This window comes from Rhinatrema bivittatum, chromosome 4, assembly GCF_901001135.1.
Source record: "Rhinatrema bivittatum chromosome 4, aRhiBiv1.1, whole genome shotgun sequence".
Lineage (NCBI taxonomy): Eukaryota > Metazoa > Chordata > Amphibia > Gymnophiona > Rhinatrematidae > Rhinatrema > Rhinatrema bivittatum.
In genome coordinates, this window is record NC_042618.1 from 184,769,359 (window position 1) to 184,784,766 (window position 15,408).

General features: G+C 44.6%; 1 protein-coding gene across 1 annotated transcript in view; it reads right to left on the bottom strand.

Moving 5' to 3' along the window:
* HELZ (helicase with zinc finger) overlaps positions 1–15,408 on the bottom strand; it is a 639,316-nt gene that overhangs the window by 184,516 nt on the left and 439,392 nt on the right. Inside the window, 1 exon segment of the mRNA XM_029599344.1 lies at positions 11,979–12,183. Within this exon segment, the coding sequence (XP_029455204.1) occupies positions 11,979–12,183 (205 nt within the window).

The window sequence follows — 15,408 nt, forward strand, 5'->3', positions numbered from 1 at the left end:
ACTTCATGCAAAAGTATTGTTTTAGATAAGAGAGTTCATTGCAAAAGCAATATTTGAAGTCATTTGATATTATCTAGATGGAAAATATAATTTATTTACTGCAAACTAATAAAGTAATTTATTATATTCTTGAGAAAATAAATAGTTAATACTACATTTTTAAGTTAGGTTACTTAAAAAAACATATTGCAAAATCTACCCTTGTTGGTACTAATGCTTAATGGTTGTCAGCAACAAGCAGACACAGACCTGACTTGTTATTCTAAAACAATATTGCACATCAATCAAAAAGGTAAATATTTGACTTTGACTAGATGTACTATTAACTTAGCAGTTGTCAACCTCTTGCCCACTCAGTCTGCCAGGTCACCAAAGATCCTACTTGATCTCTGGTCATCTTCTTCCTTCACCCTTATCACCACTGTCTACAGATGTCCTAAGAATAATAGAATTCAGGTGTTGTTTTAAATGAAAATGAACAAAATCAAGTAATGAAATCAAATAGTTATGACATTTAAAGGAACATAACTTCAAATATTCTGCAGAAACAGAATTAAAATATGAAGTCCTATGCCAAGCTCATTCCTCAAGTTCAGAACAGAAAACTAACTCAAAATCAAAATATATTAAACTATAAACTTGAAGCATTTTTGAAACAGAAGCTTATAGTGTGCTGAAAGCATAATCAGTATAATAAGAAACTGTCTTTTCTGAAAAGGCCAAACATTGGTTTAAACTGAATCCTTTTCACTAGTTATGTAACATACACTAAAGTATCACACTGAATGCAACACTTGGAAATATTCTTCAGCATAATCAAGTGTGATGCATAATACATGAACAATTCGTTTTTGTGCCAAGATTCTGCAGCTGCTTGAAGAGTGGCAGGCAGTAAAAGCTGTGTAATTTTTCATTAAAGATTCAAGGACTGTAAATCTGCGGTCATAGCCAGGTGTTTCTCCAGGACCAAAATTACAGAGTACATCTGCACAAAAATCAGTATTTACCAAAATCCCCCCTACTAAGTCTTAAGAGTTTTATTTTTAAATACATAAAAAGCCCATGAGAATCACAACTATTATTTTAATGACTTACAGCTTAATCCTTCAATCTTTCATAAGTGATAATGTTAACACTTCTCTTTTACTAATGACAGTCCATAAGAAGTGAGGTAAAACTAAAAAGACAGCAACTAACACTTTCATATTTTTGCCAGACAGTTTTAAATTCAATATTAAGGTACAATAACCTTTTCTTATGGCAAAGAAGCCGAGAGTTAAACTTATCTATCCTCAATTTTCCAAATGACTTTTGTGTACAAATATCTTTAAGGGAGGAATTATTTCTCACAACATATCAGATAACGTTTATACTTAACATAGCTGTAAAATGATATTTTAAGTATGAAAATATTTAAACTGCTTCTCAAAACCTCTATGGAAAAAAAATAAACTTTCAAAGTAGAAAGTATCATGGTTTATCTAAGAAAATGACAAGCAATATAGGAAAGCAAATTCTGATATTACAAACCATACAACAGTTGGATCATAATTACTGTATGAAAACTCAGATTTAGAATGCTAGCTTCTGTCAAATGGTGGGTCATCATCTCTGTCATTCATCATCCAAAGTGCTGACATGAGATTGTGACACAAGTCAGGGTAATAGCCCATACAATGGCCAGCTGCCAATGTTTATAGGAATATCATTGAGGAAAACTGACTTTGGTGACATTTTTCTGAATCAATAAGTCTTCCTTCTATACTGTAAATCATATTTTCTAATAGTATTCTTTGGGGACATACATGGCAGTCTCCTCCTACTCCTTTGGGCTTCCAGCTCAATTTGAAACCAGGGTTGGGATCTAGAACCATTAGCCTTCATGTTCAACTACCCAGGGATTTTTCTCCTATATTATATCTCCTCCCAACTCACCTTTCCATTATGCGATGATTATAATTTACTTCCTCTCAAGGGTAACGAAAGCCTCCTCTGCAGCATCCTCAGCAACCTAGGGAGTGAAAGACCTGGGCTAGGAATCAAATTCTGATTCCTTCACATGATAGTGTGCAGCTCTACCACTGGGCTGGCCCTTCTACTGGCATTTTGCAAGCATAAGCACAAGAAATACTCTAATTTGCCCTAACTTATATAGAAGGAAAAAATAGAGTCAAAGATTCTGGAACTTTGACTTGGCACACTAAGCATACCCAGCCTGCCCTATACCATGCATCCATGTGGGGTCCCTCTCCAGTCTTATAACAAAGACCTATATATATATATATATATATATATATATATATATATATATATATATATATATATATATATAAATGAAAAATTAGGAGAAACCCAACTCTGCGGGGTGGTGGGTGGGTTTCGTGAGGACTAACATCCTGCTGTCCTCAGAAAACATCTATTACAGGGTAAGCAACTCTGCTTTTTCCAAGGACAAACAGGATGGTAGTCCTCCCACATGGGTGAATCCCTAGCTACAGGCTGCTCCCCAACACAAAAGGGGCCAAAAGACACCCAATCAAATGACAATGGGCAAACAACAGTGCTATTAAGTAATAGAGGGGGGAGACAGCCTGAACCCAAACAACGTGCCCTAGCAGAGAGAGTTGGGTTCTACACCTCAAATAGATTCCAAAGGACAGCATGGCTGAACCTACTGTCATGTTGACCATTCAAATCCAGACAATAGTGAGATGTGAATGTATGGAAAGAACTCCATGTCGCAGCCTTGCAGATTTCCTCCATGGAAACTGCTTACAAGTGGGCCATGATGCTGCCATGGCTCTGACAGAATGAGCCTTGACATGACTCCCAAGATGCAGTCTCGCCTGGACATAACAGAAGTGGATGCAATCTGCTAGCCAATTGGATAGTGTCTGTTTGGCAATGGCAACGTCCAAACTATTCCTATGAAAAGAAATAAAAAATTGGGTGGACTGACTATGGGCTTCCGCTCCAGACAGAAGGCTAAGGCTCACTTGTAGTCTAAACTGTGAAGTGCTTATTCACCTTGGTGAGAATGGGGCCTGAGAAAGAATGTTGGCAGGACGATGGATTAGTTAAGATAGAAGTCTGTCACCACCTTAGGCAGGAACTTAAGGCATGTACCCAAGACCACCCAGTCATGATAAAAAGTAGTGTAAGGTGAAAAAAGTCACTAAGGCCTGGAGCTCATTGACTCTATGTGCTGAGGTGACTGCCACCAAAAATATGACCTTCCAGGTCAGGTACTTCAGGTCCCAGGTGCGCAGTGGCTCAAAAAAAGCTTTCGCCAGCTGAGCTAACACCACAATGAGGATCCAATACATAGCAGGAGGCCTTAGGGGAGGCTTTAATTGAAGCAGGCCCCGCATCAATTGTACAACTATACGCTGTACAAAGATGAGCTTACCATCTACAACATGGTAGTACGAGTCAATTGCACTGAGATGGACTTTAACAGAGTTGGTTTTTAAGCCAACTTCCAATAGGTGTAGAAGGTAATCAAGCAGTTTTTATGTGGGGCAGGAGAATGGATCTAGGGCCTTCTGTTGACACCACACGGAAAACCTCCTCCACTTCAGTCCATAGGACTTTCTAGTGGAAGGCTTTCTAGAAGCCACCAGGACCTGAGACAATTCCTCTAAAAGATAGAGTGGTTGCAGAATTAACCTTTCAACATCCAGGCTGTGAGCGACAGGAACTGGAGATTGGGATGTCGCAACCTGCCTTCATCTTGCGTGTTGAGATCTAGGGACGTCCCCAAACTGATTGGTCTCCAGATGGACAACTCCTGTAGGAGTAGAAACCAGACCTGTCTCAGCCAGTAAGGGGCTAGGAGGATCATAGTCCCCTTGTCCTCGCGAAGCTTCAAGAGAGTCTTCACCACTAAGGGAATCAGAGGATACGCGTACATAAGACCCTTGCCCCAATGAAAGGCAAGGGCGTCAGAGGCTGGTTTGCCATCTGACCTGTACAGGGAGCAGAATCAAGGCACCTTCCTGTTGTAACAGGACACAAATAGATCTATGTCCAGGCTCCCCCAGAGGCGAAACATCCGATTGCCACCCCCTGGTTCAGGGACCATTCATGGGGTCTGAAGGCATGACTCAGACTGTCTGCTATCATGCTGTCCTTCCTGGCCAGGTACCCAGCCCTAAGCACCATCCCGTGGGACAAGGCCCATGATCTTCCTGACATAGGAGGTTCGATCCCGTACCTCCCTGCTTGTTGACATACCACATCACTACCTGGCTGTCAGTTTGGATCAGGACAACTTTGTTTCGATCTCTGCAAGCCCATAGCACATACCTGATTGCCTGAAGCTCCAGGAAGTTGATTTGACAACAGCTTTCCTGAGCAGAACAGAGACCCTGGTTGAAGAGCCCAACTACATGAGCTTCCAGCCCAGAGTGAATGCATCTGTGTTAAGGACAATTTTAAGAACATAAGAACATAAGAAATTGCCTTGCTGGGTCAGGATGCTGGGTCCATCAAGCCCAGCATCCTGTTTCCAACAGAGGCCGAACCTGGCAATTACCCAAACACTAAGAAGATCCCATGCCATTGATGTAATTAATAGCAGTGACTATTCCCTAAGTAAATTTGATTAATAGCCATTAATGGACTTCTCCTCCAAGAACTTATCCAAACCTTTTTTGAACCCAGCTACACTAACTGCACTAACCACATCCTCTGGCAACAAATTCCAGAGTTTTATTGTGCGTTGAGTGAAAAAGAATTTTCTCCATTTAGTCTTAAATGTGCTACTTGCTAACTTCATGGAATGCCCACTAGTCCTTCTATTATTCGAAAGTGTAAATAACTGATTCATATCTACTTGTTCAAGACCTCTCATGATCTTAAAGACCTCTATCATATCCTCCTTCAGCCGTCTCTTCTCCAAGCTGATCAGCCCTAACCTCTTCAGCCTTTCCTCATAGGGGAGCTGTTCCATCCCCTTTATCATTTTGGTTGCCCTTCTTTGTACCTTCTCCATAGCAACTATATCTTTTTTGAGATGCGGCGACCAGAATTGTACACAGTATTTCAGGTGCGGTCTCACCATGGAGCGATATAGAGGCATTATGACATTTTCCGTTTTATTAACCATTCCCTTCCTAATAATTCCTAACATTCTGTTTGCTTTTTTGACTGCTGCAGCACACTTTGTAATTGTCAAGTCTATTCAGTGTCATTTTCTCTCATATAAAAATAGTTAAAGGAGTTTAAAAACATATGGAACCTAACATCGTGTAACTACAGCAAAGGTTATTTTTCCCTATATGCAACACCTTGCACTTGTCCACATTAAATTTCATCTGCCATTTGGATGCTCAATTTTTCAGTCTTGCAAGGTCTTCCTGTAATGTATCACAATCCGCTTGTGATTTAACTACTCTGAATAATTTTGTATCATCCGCAAATTTGATAACCTCACTCAACGTATTCCTTTCCAGATCATTTTGATAGGAGAACTTCGAAAAGCCATCCCTCATTCCAGATTTGAAAGCACCCACTACCAGGATGAGTCCTGGAGATTCTGCATGGCCTGGTATCACTGTAACCTCAGGGTCTATTGGGATTTGCACATATGTAATTGTACCAAAGGAATGAAATGGACGGTTGCAGCCATATAGCTCAAAAGTCTCAACATGTGCCGGGCTGACATCTGCTGGCTCTGCTGAATTTCTGCCATGATGGTCATTAAAGTGATGGCCCTTTGACAAGGCAGCAAGGCCTTGGCCTGAGTCATCTCTAGCAGGGCTCCTATAAAGTCCAATTGAGGTGATCGCCAAATGGGATTTTGGGTAGTTGATGATGAATCCTAGTGACTCAAACACCCGGGTGGTCAAGCGCATGGACTTGACAGTCCCTGCCTGAATTATGCTCTTGACCAGCGAATCATCCAGATAAGGGAAAACATGTACCCCCAGCCTACAGAGGTGTGCCACCACTATGGCCAGGCATTTTGTGAAGATTTGTGGGGCTGGTGCTAGCCCAAATGGCAACACCCGGTACTGGAAGTGCTGTTTCTCACCACAAATTGCAGATACATCCTGTGAGTGGGGAAGATCTTGATGTGAGTGTAAGCATCCTTAAAATCAAGCAGCATACCCAGTCTCCTCTTTCCAAAAGAGGGAACAAGGTGCCCAGAGAATTATCTTGAACCTTTCTTTTTTGAAAAATCTGTTCAAGGCCATTAGGTCTAGGATGGGACAGAGTCCTCCTGTTCTCTTTGGAATCAGGAAGTTACTGAAGTAAAATTCCTGCCCTCTTTGCACTGGTGGGACAGGCTCAACCGCTCTGGCTGTTAAGAGGGAGGAAAGCTCCACTAGCAGCACCTCCTGATGTGCTACCGAGCCCCCAAAACGGGCTCAAAGGGCAATTTGGCAGGATACCCAATAAATTCAATTGGTACCTTTGACGGATGATGGAAAGAACCCACTGGTCCAAGGTTATACTGGGCCACTGGTTTGCAAAGAACAGCAGCCTGCCCCAGACCAGAGGGTCCAATGTCCCAGGTAAGGCGACTGACCTACGCTCCCTACAACCCAGTCAAAACCCCATCCCTGGAGTTGACTGAGGTGCTGGCTGGAACTTAGGGACTATCTGCTGCCTGGGACAGCCACAGGAGCCCTGATACTGTTGCAGAAGTGAGGGGGTAGAGGATAGTACCTCCTCTGGCAAAAGAAAGACTTCCTATGCCCTGATCACACTGACCTCCTAGCAGAGGAGGACAGAAATGGAGAGTTGGCGGTGAGTTGTAGGAGGGTTTCATGATAGTCCTGAAGCTGGCCCACTGCATTTCACCCTATCTCCGAAGAGATTCTCCCCAGTACATAGCACGTGAGCAGGTCGTTTCTTTTCCTCCGGCTATAGATCCAAGGCCAGCAACTATGCCATTCTGTGGGCACCAATTCCCGCTGCAGAGACCCTCGACACCGTCTCAAAAACTTCATAGGTCACTCAGACCTCATGTTTTCCACACTCCAGGCACTTATGCACTAGTAACATGAGAGTGCCCTGCTGCTGTTAAGGCAGCTGCCTGGCCATCTCCTGCAACTGCTTCCAGATGTCCTGCGAGTACTGGCTCATGTAGAGCTGATAGGAAGTGATGCAGGCAATGAGCATGGCCCCTTGAAACCTCTCTCTCAAGGGTGTCCATCGGCCTGTGCTCCTTCCCCAGGGGTGCCAAGGAATGCATCTGAAAACACTTGTCTCTCTTGAGCAGGTTCGATTCCAGCAGCCTTCTGGACGACGTAAACCCTGTCAACCTTCTTATTAACAGGAGGAAGTGTGAGTGGGTGTTCCCATATCCTTGGCAGCAACTCCTTAAGGATATTATGCACCACTATCTCCTTAGGAGGCTTCACGAACTGGAGGATCTCAAGCATTTTGTGCCTGGCATACTCCTCTGTTAATAACTGAAATGGGATGGCCTCCGCCATTGCCCTCACAAACCCTGTGAAGGTTAAGTCCTCAGACGGAGGGTCTGACAAGAGGCCCTTGGAGGAGGACACTGAGGGATCATCCTATCAGGGCTCATAGGGACCCTCATCCTCACTGTATGTATCAGGGGATGGGGCCCTAGGCACTCGGCCTTCAACCAGAGATGCAAGCAGTGGCATAACTGGACAGGATGCTACAGGCCTCAGTGCCTCTGCCAGCCTGGGTGGAGCTTCCTCCTCAAAGGGATCAGCAACGACCACCATATTGGTAAGTGGAGCTGTGGTGCCCCAACAGGCACCAATGCCATCCTGGAAACTGATGCCAGCTGTATTGGTAACACACCGATGAGCACATTCAGCTTCTCCAGTGGCAGTTCCAGGAAGGACGGTACAGGTTCCGGTGCAGTTGGTGCCTCAGCACCAATGCCCTACATCACCTGTTCAACCAGCAGCTGCCAACACTGGGAGGAAGGAGGGATGGCCAGATCCTCTTTGGACCCTCAAGGCAAACGGTGACTGGCATCAGAACCAGTGGAGAGGTGGAGACTGTCATGGACTCAATGAAGGATTGGCACACCTTACCGTGGGGGTCGCTTTGGGGGCATCTCGGCGCTGTGCATTTACTGGGACCGGTGCCAATGCGTCTTCAGTTTCCCTCGATATTCAGCCTGGTCCTTCCCCGGGGATAAGGCCGATGTCGAGGAACCCGACATCCTTGGCCTGGAGGAGATCAACAGTGGTTGGTCTTCGGCGCCCTTATCTGCCGATGGCACGGACGATCCCGTCAATGTTAATGGTGCTTGTGTCCTTCGATGCCGATGCCGCTGATGCCAATGGCTCAGTCTTCCTTGGCCCGAAGAGCTGTTCCATCTTATTCAGCTGAAGACGACTTCCCTTTGGGGTTATTTGGGTGCATAAGCAGCAACCCTGGATGTCATGTGATGGCCCCAGGCAGAGGACACATGTCTCATGAGGGTCCATAATGGAATTGGTCCTCAGGAACCAAGGGCATTGCCAAAAACCAGATGTGGCTATGACAGGCCACAATAAAAGGGACACAAACCAAAATCAATGGCAGCGGGCGCTGATGGCCAGTGGGCACTGAGGCACCGCCACTGAGGGGGAATTGACTGTGAAAGGAAACTTACCAGAAGCGGCTCAAACTCTGACTAGGAACACTACGGGGAAGCAATGAGAGGGACCCGACGTCAAACACTGCGAGGAAAACCCATGAAAAGGTGAAAAAAAGTGGAAAAAAAAGGGAAAAGTTTTCCACAAGGCCAAAAAGCCAAAGTGAGCTCATTCACACCGCAATGCTTACAGCTCCGCAGAAAAAGAGAGAATGAAGATGGACTCTGCATGGACACGTGGTACAGGGCATGCTGGGCATGCTCAGTGTGCCAAGTCAACATTCTAGAAACTTTGACATAAGTTTTCCATGTCAGGGTTCCATCTGATTATGTCACCCATGTGTGAGGACTACCATCCAGCTTGTTCTCGGAGAATTCGTGATTCTGAGATATACAGCCCCTTACAAAGTTCAGAGTACTACTAAGACCAAGTTCCAAATACAACAAGAGGCAAATATGTGAAGGAAAAGGCAAATATCAACTGTAGTCTATGGCAGTGCACTAAGAATGACAGTGAACAGACTAGATGTGCCTAATGGCCCATTATCTGCTGTCAGATTCCACGGCAGTTGTAGGAACAGGAGGTTGCAGTATTGTAAATAAACCACCCTTTACTCTTTTAAGAACAGAAACAAGGGGAGAAGTCATAAAAATAAAACCAAAGGCAGATAAAAGCAGTAAAATATAGTCATACTGCAGGCCATGGAGTAGTCAGAATGGTATCAATACACTTCAAAACCAACCAGGTCAGTGCCAACAGTCTGGTGGTGGCCAGATACTGTCCAGTAAGGCCATAGGGACCTAGAAGGTTCGATTATGTTTGCAACTGCCTCACTAGTTTAAGTAGCTGTTTAGATTATGACAAAACTTGGTGGTAAGATATAGCATGGCAGAGTGTTAGGCTGCATGGGATCTTGTATGCTAATCTGCCCAGAATGTAGTCCTGGGAGAATTCTGTGCTACTGTGGAGTGCAGAATTTGCATAGAATTCCCCCCCTGTGCAGAATTGCCAAATTCTGCGCAGAAAATGGCAGAGGAGACCCTGGCATGCCGCGAACGGAGTGTGTGAAGATGAAGGCCCTAGCGCGATGTTTGCTGCGAAGGTGAAGGCCCCTGTGTGCCGCAGGATTCGCTCAACGCGGTGAAGATGAAGGCCTTGGTGAGAGTGAATGTGTGTGTGAGAAAGGGGAGAGGTGTGAGAAATGGAGGGGGTGTGAGAGAGCAGGGAGAGGGGTATGGGAGAGGGGAGGGTGAGAGAGCAGGAAGAGGGGTGTGAGAGAGGGGGAAGGTCAGGGAGGGGAGGGTGAGAGAGGGGTGCGGAGGGTGAGAGAAAGAGCAGGAGGGTGAGAAGGAGAGAAGGAGAGAGAGCATGGGAGGTGAGAGAGCAGGGGAGGATGCTTGAGTATGAGTGCCAGAGAGTGGGAGCCTATATGAGGAGATTGTAAAGGAGTGTGTATGTGTGTGAGAGATTGGGAGCTGGTGTGTATGTGAAGGGATTGTGTATGTGTGAGACAGAGCCTGTGTGAAGGTGTGCATAAAGAGAGAGACATAGGTAGCCTATGTGAGGATGTATGCGTGAGAGAGAAAGGAAGCTTGTGTGGGTGTGTATGCAAGAGAGGGCCCTGTATGAGGGGATGTGTGTGCGAGAGAGTGAGGGAGCCAGTATGAGGGTGTGTGTATGTGTATTAGAGAGAGGGAGCCTGTGTGAGGGGCAGTACTGAGAACGGGGTCAAACTCTGGGACTGGCAATAGAGTAGAAGGGGTTGAGCCTAGAGTTGGAGGGGAGAGATACTGGCAGATGGAGGAGTTGGGGCCTGAAAGGGCAAAGTGGCCGGGGGAGTAGGGAGAGCGAGTGGAAGGGACACTCTTACAGTGAATTTCTAGGGAAAATCTGCTCAAAATATTTAAAATTCTGCATCTCTAAATAATAACGTTTTCTGTATTAATTTAAAATGTAATTACTTAAAGACTGTCATTAAAGTGAGTTATTTTGACCAAAATAAAGTTTGCAGAATTTTAAATTTCTTTGAGCAGAATTCCCCCAGGAGTAAGAATGGTATAGAATCAATGAGGGATTAAAAAAAAAAGAATTGGATAAGGAGTGATATCCAGTGAAGCTTCTATAGCTTGCGGCTGAGATATATCCTTATAGTGTAGCTAGGAATAACTGGACAGACTAGATGGACCAATTGGTCTTTTTCTGCCATCATCTACTATGTTACTAATTATATTTATCCAATATATTCCACCATCATATGCCATACAAAATCTTTCTTGCTTCATCTTTCAAAATTTTGACATCATTTTCAAATCATTTTTATCAGCCAAAATTTGGCACTCAAGGTAAGAATGGTCAACAAAAATTGATAATTGGAAAGACAATCTGTTGACACAATCTATTTTCTATCTATAAATACAATGTGGTTTTGTTACTACCAATAAAAACACACACAAACATTTTTCCCAGTCTTTAAGCAATATATATAGAAACATAATATGCCAAATTTTACAATCTAATAAAAGAAAGACTCTGGATGAATTTAAATATTTTTCCATTCGGAGCTCTGAACCATTAAAAGTTATCAGTCACACTTAAATCACTTCAGTGTTTCACTCACCTTCCCTGATATTGCCAACTAATATCAAAATAAATTGCTTTTACATGTTTGGTGTATATCATTCTAGTATATCTATTACTGGACAGTTCTTGAATTACAGGCAAAGTAACTATATTCACCCTAGATCAACTATTTTGAGTACCACTGCTGTGGATCTTTAATCACAGCAACCAAGAGCAAACTGCATTGGTTATAAGGGAAACAGTTATATACGCATACAAAGAAAGATTACGCTTAGCACGTTCTAGCTATAAGCAGAATATAAATATGTATAAATAAATAAATCCACTCCCAAAGCAGTGTGTGCAGATTACACTCCAGAAGGTAGGAAGCTTAGTTCACACAAACATTTTTCTTGATTGTCGATTTAATGATTTTCCAAAAGTCTTGAGAACAAAGACTTCAATTCATTTTATGGACGATTTGAGGCCTGTAATGCATTTTTTTTTCACTGCCCAAGATTTATTTTCATGACAACTTGAGTGAATAAAGTCCTAAATAAGCTTGATATTAAAGTACTGTATCATTCCATTCTCAGCCACTCACAGACTAGTGACTTCTATGCTACAGTAACATACATTTCCTGTATGCTCATTTTGTAAAGCTGTTAAAAAAATAATTTTACATTAACAGAAATTAAATCTAACCCTTATGTTCACACTCTCAAGAACAATTTAAATGAAAGCAATAAATAGTTGAATAGACATTTTATGTCGTGTTCAGCACACATTTCCATCCTCACTCCCACTGCCTGACAACTTTTATTACCAGCTAAATTTTACCTTTGGTGGCGATTGCTGCTGTTTGCTGCTGTTTCCTGAATGTTGTTGTCTTAAAGCCCGGGGTATAAACTCAGGAGCCAATGGATTCAGCACATAGGTTTTCTTTAACTCCAAAGCCTCCAGCTGAGATTTGATCTGTTCAAATGTGATACCATGCAGGCTTTCATTCTCATGACATATAGTGATAAACCGCTCCCAAAATTTTCTAATATATAAAGATAAAAATCATTATGAACAATTAGTTAATCAAATGCCAAATAATTTTGATATGCTGCAAGAAAATTGTGAACATTTTGTGCCACAGTAAATTAACTTTTTTTTTTTTTTTTTTTTTTAAAGGAAGCTGTTCTTGATCTCCTGAAGGCATATTTTTGCTTACTACTATCTATATCTCTCAAGAGAGAGAGAGAGAAAAACGTATGTCTATATATATTTATATATATACACACACACACACAGTGGCTTGCAAAATTATTCGACCCCTAAAAAGGGGGATTACAAATGACACACAGATTGTTCCAGACAGTATGTTTATTGCAAACCAATATGCTCTTAAAATAAAATTTCAAAGCCACAATTCATTATTTCTCTGCATTTTTTGTAAAATAAAATTGAAAACTGCTGCGTGCATAAGTATTCACCCCTGCGCTGTGGAAGCTCCAGGTTTACATAGATGAAATATATTGCCCTAACAATTGACTTACAATTGGCCTCTACCTGTAAATCATTACAGATTTACAGTCTGACCCATGGTTCTGGAATTAGGGGGTCTTATTCAGAAAAGCTGACCCCTTTTTTTTTTTTTTTTTTTTTAAATGACTTACAAGTAGAGGCCAATTGTAAATCAATTGTTAGGGCAATATCTTTAGTCTCTGTAAACTTGGAGCTTCCACAGCACAGGGGTTGAATACTCATGCAAGCAACATTTTTCAGTTTTTAATTTTACTTTACAAAAAATGTGGAGAAAAAATTGTGACTGAAATTTACTTTAAGAGCATACTGGTTTGTCTGGAACAATCTTTTTAAGCAGTAGACACACAATACACCCAGTCACAGAGAGAGACACAGGCAGACACACCATATCACACAGAGCACAACAAACCAGGCAAACAGAGAGACACACACTCAGATAAACCCACCCACAGACAGCAATGCATCATATGTTACGGTTGTTTCTCTTCAGCTGTCAGGTGGCTACGGCCTAGCTGCATAGGCTCCTCCCTGCATTCCGGCGAAGTCCCAGAAGTTGTTGGAGCGACCACTGGGCGAGAAAAGGTCGGGGCCAGGGGAACTGAGCGACGGGCTGGCTTAAATTCCTTAGCACGTTGTTGTAATCGTCGATCGATCCAACCTGCCTGTTCAATGAGTGCCTTGAGGTCACCCGGAAACTCCCACGCGGATAACTCATCCTTTATGCGGGTGGACAATCCTTCTAGGAAGATACCACGCAGGCTGTCATCACGCCATCCCAGTTCGGATGCCAAAGTACAGAACTCTACTGCGAAGTCGGCCAGGGTGTGAGAGCCTTGGCGGAAGTTAAGCAGTTCAGAGGTGGCAATAGACTGGAGACCCGGCTCATCGAATACTTGATGGAATGTCTGGACGAACCGAGGCAGGTCTCCCAGAATAGAATCTCCACACTCCCAAAGTGGAGATGCCCAGGCCAGGGCTTTATCATCCAGTAAGGAGAGTTGACAGGCGCTCTACTATGATGGACAAGGTTTCCAGGGAATGCTGCTGCTGCAATAGTCATTGAGCCAGGCCCGGAATAGCCTGGAGGCTAGACAAGTCCACTGAGTCCATGGCCTTTGCAAACTGTTACGGTTGTGGACCCTTGAGCCGGAGTGAGCGGTGATGACCACCGAGGGACTGCCCCCAATGGAACTCGTCTCCGGGAGGTGGCGCTGGTAAAGAGAAGAACTCACATGGAATGGTTCCAAGGGATCAGGCAGGATGGCCCTCCGAGGAGCGGATAGCCTATGAACGCAGGACAGCCCCGAGGAGTGGGTACTCAGAGTGTTCACCCAGCGAGACAGGAACCGAAACTCCATGAAGAAGCGGAGTGAAGTCCAGGCAGAAGATCCGGGGCAGGCAGCGAAGATACGGAATGGAGTCCAGGCAGAAGATCCGGGGCAGGCAGCGAAGCAATGGAATGAAGACACAGGCCAAAGGTCAGGACAGGCAGCAGACAGGCAGAGATGAGAAGACGAGCTGAGGTCAAACCTGGAGATCAAGCCAAGGACCAGGTATAGGAACGAAGGCAGGAACTGGAGTAGGGCAGGAACTTCAGAGGCAAGGCAGGAACTTCGGTGGCAAGGCAGGAGCACAGCCAGGTAGCAACAGAGGAGACCTATTGCAAAGGCAAAGTAGGTGAGCAGCAATGGAGTTTAAATACCCCTCCTATAGGCGTCATCTTCCGGGGCCAGGCTGATTCTCCCGCCGCGGCCACTTTAAGAGGCGTAGGCCTCTCGCGTGCACGTCAGGGGAGGCCCCGATGCTGCCTGAGAGGATGCTGCTCTAGCCACGTGGCTGAGCGTTCTAGGCCTCCCATGGGGGGAGAGCCGCCACGCCGGGCGGACTGCAGAGGTAGAGGGGCCTGGCTGGGGGCTGCCGCAGCCAGGTGCCGCAACAGTATCCCCCCTTACGCCCCCTCATGGAAGGACCGGGCTTGCCAGGATGAGTATGATGGAAGTGCTGAAGTAAGGACTTGTCCAGGATGTTAGATGATGGTTCCCAAGAGTTTTCTTCAGCACCGAAACCTTCCCAGGCAATCAAATACTCCCAATGTCTATGGTGTCGTCGAACATCTAGGACCTCCCGAACCTGATAGACTGGATTGTCCTCCAAAACTGCCTCCGGGGCTTTTGGTGGTCAGTATGGTACGAAGAAAGCACCAACGGCTTCAAGAGAGACACATGGAAGGAATTGTGTATCCGGAGACTGGAAGGGAGTCATAGATGTTAAGTTACTGGGCCCAGACGTTCAGCAATGGAAAAAGAACCAATGTACTTGGATGCCAGTCGCATGGATGGAACCCGAAGACGGATGTGGCGAGTGCTGAGCCAGACCCGGTCCTCCGAGTTAAAGAGGGGAGCCGGACGGAGATGCTTGTCAGAAGTGCATTTTGCAGAGTCAGCAGCCTTTTGCAATTTAGCATTGGTGGTCTCCCATAGGTCATGCATCTGGCCTGCAGTGAGTTGTGCTGCAGGGGAGGGTACCGACAGAGGCAATGGTAATGGCGGCCTAGGATGCCTCCCATAGACCACTAGGAACGGGGACAATCCAGTAGCAGAGTGGACATGTGAGTTGTGGGAAAATTCCGCCCAAGGTAACAGTGAAGACCAATCATCTTGGTGGCTTCCCACGAAGGATCGGAGAGAAAGGTCTTCAACCCCTGATTCAGCTGTTCGGCTTGTCCATTCCCTTGTGG